Source organism: Charadrius vociferus, unplaced genomic scaffold, assembly GCF_000708025.1.
Source record: "Charadrius vociferus isolate BGI_N301 unplaced genomic scaffold, ASM70802v2 scaffold390, whole genome shotgun sequence".
Lineage (NCBI taxonomy): Eukaryota > Metazoa > Chordata > Aves > Charadriiformes > Charadriidae > Charadrius > Charadrius vociferus.
This window is the reverse complement of record NW_009646433.1, coordinates 393967-402396: the sequence shown is the minus strand read 5'-3', so window position 1 is coordinate 402396 and position 8430 is coordinate 393967. Positions and strand designations below refer to the sequence as shown.

General features: G+C 42.2%; 1 protein-coding gene across 2 annotated transcripts in view; it reads right to left on the bottom strand.

Annotated features, from left to right (window-relative positions):
- PCDH15 (protocadherin-related 15) overlaps positions 1–8430 on the bottom strand; it is a 371643-nt gene that overhangs the window by 92727 nt on the left and 270486 nt on the right. For both annotated transcript variants that reach the window (XM_009881484.1, XM_009881476.1), the window contains 2 exons: positions 4161–4301; positions 1341–1453 (listed from right to left, as the gene is read on the bottom strand). In XM_009881484.1, coding sequence (XP_009879786.1) covers positions 1341–1453; positions 4161–4301 — 254 coding nt within the window. The remainder of the gene's footprint in view (positions 1–1340; positions 1454–4160; positions 4302–8430) is intronic.

Genomic DNA, 8430 nt, shown 5'->3' with positions numbered 1-8430 from the left:
CAAGAAAATTCCTTCAGCAAAGGATTAGCATTTGCACTATCATTAAATGCAAAGTTATAATTTTGCACTATTCTTTTAGATTTCCTATTTCTGTTTCAACGTTAAATACAAAATTATTATTTTGCCATTTTTCATTTTCTTTAAGGTATTCCTTCAAAGTGCTAATACTCTAATCATGAGGAAAAACAGAATGCACACGACGAATTTTTGTCTAAACGCCTTAAAATAGCCGAGCAAGTCCTCTCATTAGGCTTTATTAAGCTAATAATGTTTCCTCCAATTTCTGACTTCTTGCAGTACTTAATTATATTCTGACACTTATTATGTCGCTACGTTTGAATCAAGAGCACATACTGCAGCAAGGCTCTAAGTTCTTGATATCAGGAGGCTGTATGCATTGATCTTACTATTTTCTATTACTATACAGATGTCAGAAACCATTTCTGAACCCATTCTCTGTAAGAAAATTTAACAAACTAATCAGCCTCTGCACATCCTTTTTTTTTTTTTTACTTAAGAAAATGGGGTTGATTTTATTAAACTGTCAGACGGTAAACTTTATAATAACTATCATCTGCATTTCTAACGTCAAAGAGGTCGAGTCCGAATTCTCTCATGTCCCACGTGAGTGCTGTACAGTGTCAAAACACACTCAAGCAGACAGGAGGAAACTTAACCCAGACTCTCGGTGATCCCAGCCACAATTTCAATGCACAAAATTCTTTTTTTTACCCGCACGATTGACATTTTAAACAGCTTCTGACAGGACAATTTCAAACAAACCTCTCCTCACTGTCATCGCCACCTGTAGCCCAGATCTTTTCAGTCGGAGACAACCTGTTAAGATGGTAAAACTGCACCACTACCTGATACGATTATGGAATGGCTGGCTGCCAAATAACTTGTTGCTGAGAGAAAGAAGCAACTCTAAAGAATTTTGCCACCCTCCCTTTGTCAAGCAGGAGCGCTGCAAAAAAAAGTCCTGCATGTAATTTCACACAGTTGTGCTTCTGGTGGACTTGAGGGCTGACTGCTCTCTCCTCTGAGCAGCATCCAATTCTATTTCCTAAAGAAGAGTTAACATCAGTAAACAGGCTGTCAGCTCTAAGTACACAAGGTTTTTGATGCTTTCGTTCAATCCCTGTTTTTGTGTCTTCCTTCCTTCCATGAGCCAAAGCAAACAGCGGAAGGACCAAAAAGTTGAGGTATATGCAGCGGAAGCACTTCCACACTGACAACAGAGTATTTTTGTAGCCCACGTATCTCAGACTAGCATTCAAACAGGAACTTATTTCAACTTAAAAAATAAGAGTCGTAATGTGAACAAAGAAGTGCTTTACCTGTATTCATCCTGCGTAAACCGTGGAATTACTGAAGGCTGCAGTACAGCAATTTCTACAGTAGTGGTGTTGAACTTCACAGGATCCCCATCATCATACGCAATGACCACTAGCTATAAACGATACAGAAAATCACTCTCTTAGTGTAGGCAAGAGCATTTTTTTATGTTGACTTGCAACAATACTTCTTGTATTTTCAGGGTCTAACAAGTCAGATGAAATTTTCTTTCACTGCAAATCGTACATAGTATAAGAACAAAACATAGAGGAAAAAGGTGACAGCCATACGCAAGTTGAACCATCTGCTAGAAAATTTACAGAAATACAGTAAACTGGAATTCAAATACAAGAATCTTCTACAAATACCTCTCCAAAACACACTGCCAGCTTCAGGGACATTTTTCAGGGGATTCCCTTCACATCTAACCACACGCTGTCCTTACTCAGGACTCCAGAATCAATTTCAACTTCTTTAACGGTATATTATTCAGTTCTACATTTACACAGTGTATATTGAAAACCCACCTACAACGCCCAATGAAACAAGCAGGAAAAGTGCCAGGTAAGAATTCTGTGTTGCTGACGTTAATGTCTGAAACAGAGGTCTGATATGAAAATGAAAAAAATGACATCACCTTCCCCTATAAATCCTCTTAAGCAAAGAAATCCTCTGCATGCTAAAACATGGACAAGATGAGAAGACCTTCTCCAAAGGTGGCCTGTTATAAATCTTTTGCTTACCTGATCTTTACTTATGTCTATTTATTTAATCTGTGCTTTTCTGCTGGGACAAATAGGTTGACCTGTTTTCAGCTTTCATATGAAGGCAAGCTATCTGCTAGCAAAAGGATGCGAGACCAGCCCACGGAGGATGGAGTACTGGACAGTTTTCCAGTTTCCCCTTTCTCTAAATTTGTCCTTATTTCAAAAGGTCACTAGATGGAGCGGGTCAGCACCTCATTCTAGCAAAGGGTTTTCAACTCGTTTCTGCGAGTCCAAGCTGTTCTCAGAACAGGTCGGTGAAGAAACAGCTTAAAACAAAAGGAGGCATTTTTTCAGCTGATATAATAGAGAAGTCATCAGTGCAAGGTATCGTAATTGCAGAAAGTACGAGAATGTTAAAAATTGACCGGAAAAATTCACCGAAGATTCAGCGACACATACAAGCCCAATGGTCTAGATGCAAATACCAACTCAAAGTCTCCACATCACTGATTTCTGGAGTCTTTTCTGTGCTTCTTCCCTAAGCATCCATATTTTCTGAAAAGTACTGCTCTGCTAAATTTACCGTTGGTCTGCCCTAATGTAGAGCAGTCTTCATACGGAAATGTAGCTCCATGCCCATGTGCACGACACCTGCGTGTTACGTATCACAGCTTCAGAAAACAGCCACACAAAATAGTTACTGAGAAATAAAAATACACAATGCACGGGCAACCAAGATGATTGAGGGATTGGAGCATCTCCCTTATGAAGAAAGGCTGAGAGCGCTGGGACTCTTTAGCCTGGAGAAGAGAAGGCTGAGGGGAGACCTTATTATTGCTTATAAATATCTAAAGGGTGGGTTGAAGGAGGATGGAGCCAGACTCTTCTCGGTGGTTCCCAGTGACAGGACGAGGGGCAATGGGTGCAAGTTGGAACATAGGAAGTTCCGTTCCAACACACAGCAAAACTTCTTTGCAGTTGGGGTGGCAGAGCAGTGGCACAGGCTGCCCAGGGAGGGGGTGGAGTCCCCTTCTCTGGAGATTTTCAAGACCCGCCTGGATGCAGTCCTGAGTGATGTGCTCTGGGCAGTCCTGCTTTAGCAGGGAGTGGGGCTGGGTGAGCTCTAGAGGTCCCTTCCAACTCTGAAAATTCTGTGATTCTGAAAAAGAGAAAAGCTGCACTCTGGTGACGTTAACCGATTCTCTTCCCTCTTGAGTTTTACTGTGTTTGTTAAAAACTGAAAAGGACAGAAACGCCACTGTTCAAAGTTCCTAAACCAGTGACAGCATTACAACGGTACTCAACCTCACAGTAGTGCTTAGAAGTGGAAAACAGTGAAGGGGACAGCTTTATTCCTTAGAATGGAAAAGGATGCGAGTAAACCCCTCTTTTACCCTCATTTCAAAAATAAATAACTGAAAGAAGAAACAAAACACACCTTAATGACCATACAGAAGGTTGGCAGTTTCCAAGTAGGGAAATCACACATAAACCCCCACATATTATAGATACTTTTTTTTTTTGGCTTACTGACACACTTGAATTTTAATTTTTAGCTACTCCCTCCACTCATGGATTTAAGAGGGGAGATCTGTCCCAATGATTCTTGTTCAAATCATAACTTACTCCACAGTAATGACACTGGAGGCTCTTCAGGAACAATAACAACCCAATAGTAACTTAAGCCTCCTTAAAGCCAATGGTTTTACGTTACAGCACTTGTCAACAGAAAGTCCCAAACTTTCCAACTCCCAGTAACTTTCTCTACAAGATTTCTTGCCATTCTTACAAACTTCTCATAAAGTTGCTACACTGACGGCCCCACTGCACGCAGAGATCAGCAAGGTAACTTGCAAAAATTGAGGTTTCCTTTAGCTGCCTCCCTGTCCCTTCTGCCCTTGTACCGGCAGCAATGACATCCATCCCGGACATTTCTGAAATCAACAAGGCACGAAACACGCGGCAGGAAGAAATTACAGAAGTAAAGTTACAGACAAAATAAAAAATTCACATCTTTCTATGCAATATAAAGCAACACAGAGAAACGCGAAGGCAAAGGAATTCCATTCAAATACAGGCAATTTGCTAACGATATGCAACTATGTGAGTTCATACCTTAAACACTGTACTTGGCTCTTCATTTAGGTTTACTCGAGTTACTACACGTCCTGAGTTTTCTTCCACGTCAAAAATGCTGGCACTATAAGGGAACTGGACAACATCTACTTTGTATCGCACTCGACTTGCTGGTGTGCCCTGGAAGGCAAAAACAAAGCAACTTGCATATTTTTGTATTTTGACACATCTCATGAAGTTAGTAAAGGCTTAAAATGCCACATTGATAAACAGACAACCCCAAACAAAACTTGCAGTTTGCCTTCCTCAGAACTGGGTTTGTTACTAAGCATCCCCCCTGCCTCCCCCGCAAAATACGTTGCAGTGACATCCGAGAGGTCCAGTAAGAAAAATGACCAGAGGTTTGGAAAGAAGAGAGCTGAAAAACTTGTCTACTTTAATACAGACAGAAGTTGTTTTGTAACTACTGACACTTTCAAATGACAGAGGGGTTGGCTAATATACCTTCCAACAATATTTTAACATACTATAAAAACTCCTTTGAAGTTCAAGAAACTTCTAAATACTCTAAAAACTCCGACACTTGTTCAGCTTGCCCTGGAAGTTACAGTGTCTTGTTGCTGAAGATGGGAATGTGTGTGTTATATTGTTTTCTGAAAAGTTGGACTATAGCTCTGCATACAGGACAGTGACATTCACACGCTTCTCTTTTAGAGGAAACGAAATGGAAACAGCAGCGCATCGCCTGGGCAAACCCACCGTCTGAGTCTAACAGCAGTATCTGAAGGTTTTATTTCACCAAAGCTGAGTGATGAAGAACTAACACGTTTCAAAATCCTCATCCCTAAGTACTATAGGGCCTGCAGCGCTTCCAAATGTATTCCAACACAATGCTCTTTCTGCGGCTGAACCGTCCAGTTCAAGCAATTTCGGCACAACCACCGAAAAGCTCCCGTCCTCGCCCCCCCGGCCGACGAGGCGAGCCTGCCCCGCGCCGCAGGGTAACATGCTCACCAGTGCTCCTGTGAAGCGTGTGGACGCCTGTGGCCGTCCCCACCTGTACCAGAGGGCTTCTGCCTCTCGGCGGCAGGCTGAGCATTACCAACGCCACTTACCATTAGGTACCAGAGCTGGCTCTAAGCACAACGTCAGGAAACAGGGAGGAGAATGCATTTGTCATATCAGTGGTAGCAGAAAATGCAGTTTGGCCAACAGATTTTAAGTAGCCCTGTAACGAATGCTCCCGCTGCTCAAACCATTTCAGTGACAAGGAACAAGCAGAGACAGCCCATGCACATATCAAGTTGTCTGCAGGCATGTGCACCCCAAAATACCAAACGAAAGGGGGAATCAGAAGAGGCATTGCCAGAGGGTATAATATCTAGATGAGTTTTTCAGACCAGTAACTCAGCATTTTCTAATAGAAGGCTATTTACTTGATTTAACTGCCTAAATAAATAACATTTCTCGTGCAGAATGAAGTTTCTTAAGGCACCCATTATATTGCAGTGATCCCATTCCAGCAGTCACCCTCTGGGGACCTTTGGGGATGTGGAATACCACCACACCTGTAAGCACAGCCCAGGAGGCAGCTGCTCCCATGTCAGAGAGGTGGGAGAGCCCCGGCAGCTTGCGCTGACCTGTAGGAACTACCAAGTCCCAAAAAGCAAAATAGGTGGCAATGCTGGTCCCTGGGATCGCCACGGTTCCACCGCTCCCTGGTGGCACCCCAGGCCCTGCTGCAGCAGCCGCTTTGCCACATGCATCCAGAGGAGGTCCTCCGGTAGCGTCGGGATAGTTCCTGGCACCCATCTAACCTAAAAGCAGCAGACGTTTCTGGCAGGAATTGCCCAACCTCTTTTCGGGTGGGATGAATTGTACCATCGACTGCTTACAGAAGACGTCTGGGAGACAGTAAATGATAACAGGTTCCTTCCGTTCTCAGTGAGTGCCCCTATTGAGAGTAGTCCCCCATTCTGAAAGATTCACAGGTGACGTAGCAGCAGGTTATTAAAGCACTGAAGCCTTAAATATCAATACATACTAAAAGAACTGTGAGAACACAGGGTTTCAAAGAAAGGGTTTAAAGCAAAGAAAAGGGCTTTTTTGCACACTGATGTCTGAATAACCTTTTCAGCAGACCAAAGTCCGGGTTACCTGGATATGTTGACACTTGGAATGTTTCACAAAATTCAAACTAGGTTATTTGCGAAATCTATTTAGGAACAGATTCAGAGAAGCACTTAGAAACTCAGTCCTATCACTGGTATGATTTCAGTTTCTTAATGCTTCTGAGGTCAGACCTCAGATTCGGTTTTGACCTTTACACTGTATTCAATCAGACAAAATATCAGAGCCCACAGTTTCATTAATAGCGAATCAGTAATTTTCATCTGTTTTGACTAATGTGGTGTAAAGCAGCTTGGTTACTACTGAGAATAGATTCAATGTACCCTGTCAGCTACTAACTACAAGGATACATTAAATTTACTTTTGTAAACAGCAATAGAAACAGCTGCAAAAGCGGTTTAAGCTCACTAAATCACATCAACATTTTTGTTGATACAACAAAAGCGCGCTGAAATGCTCAGTCAAAACACACAGTCTAAAGTAAAAGCTTTACTGGAAGAGATTTAGCACAGGTATTTTACATCACGCTAATGCAGGCTGCACGCTACGTTATACTACCGTGGTGTCAGATTTTGCCACGTTAACTTCTGAGTGGTAGTAGGACTGTTCAATGAATAAACCATACTTCAGTGTGAGAAAAGTGACCCTTCAGCGAGGAATACTTATTTGCATTAAAAATTATTGGCAGCTTGGAAGAATTTAATTGGTGGTATCAATTTTACAGCTGTTAAAAGAAGAAGACTACTTAAATCTAATACTAAAAGAGTAAGACAGAGGACGAGGCAGCCTGGTCACCTCAGCCCTCCTCCCCATAAAACCCTGCGCACACAACACCTCGCACGTGAAGAGGAGTGAGACAGGGCTGGATGTCACCCAGACACTCACAAAGTTTCTGGGGAGCCTCGTGCAGCCGCTCTGCCGGATGATTTTAATAGCAGTGGCGATGAGACCATTGCCTCTTTGAGCCCTGCAAGGAAATCCAGCCCAGGAAGGGTTTACTAGCCAGTACGCTGCTCCAGTGCCGCTGGCAAGCCAGCACCCTTCATAGTTCAAGAACTGGGTCTGCCAGATGTGTTTTGGTGTTCAGTGAATTAATCTATGAAAGACCACGTTAATAGTTGAAAGCACGGGACCAGGCACACTAAAGAGTGCAAATCCTTGAAGACATGAGAAATTTCCAAGATCATAGCATAACAGAGGTGATTATACAACTCTCCCTCTGGCATTCTCCGATTCAGTCATTTTTCCTCAACGTTATAATTAAGAGGAAATTACCTGCTGAAATCCACTCTATTTGGTTTCAGAGTAATGGTCCTCACATTTGCTTGGAAGACTAAAAGCTATCATCATCATTAAACCTCCACACACTAGGTAATTTGTTATTAAATAAACAAAAATCTCATCAGGTTATTGTTCCTGATATGACTATCAAGTACACTTTTCTCCTGTCATTTCTGAAAATAACAAAACAGGGATTTATTTTTTATTTACTATATTTTGGCACCAACATAATGAGAAGAATCTCCAGAGAGACTTCCCAGGGAAATCTATTTAGAAGCAAGTTTTAATTATCTCAAATATTAATCATCATCTGCCTCTGTTCTAAATTAATTTAGACGCATTCCTACATCTACAGCAAAACTCACATATAGCAGATAATATTTTCAAACTAACCACAGAGCAGGGATTGTACTTGTCAGGAACCGCGTCCATCCTCTCAAATCAAAGTTTTCCTGAGACTTCAAGACTAATACAAAACTTTGAGCTAAAGCTCAGCCAGCTTCAATTATTTCTTTTACTGCTGCATAATTCCTTAAGTTCCCATTTGCTCTGGGGAAATGACATTCATTTGTGACACAGCTGACAGGTAGGAAAACATCCCCAACATTTAGGTTAGAGATGCTCAGGCTGCAGGTGAAGGCCCTGGGCGAAGAGGCCGCGGAGGCTGCGCAGGTTCACTGCCGAGATAACTCTCACGGGGCACAGACAGGCTGCAGAGAGATTATAATGCAATAAAACCAGGAAAAATGGCAAAAAAAAAAAGCTTAGCACAACAATAACTTCTGCAGGTTTTCATGTATTTTTCTGCAAGCAATTCAAAAGGAAGCTAGCAATCAGTACTCCCACTATGCAAATGGGTAACAGAGGTACAAACCCAGAATGATCTGGCCCAGGAAAG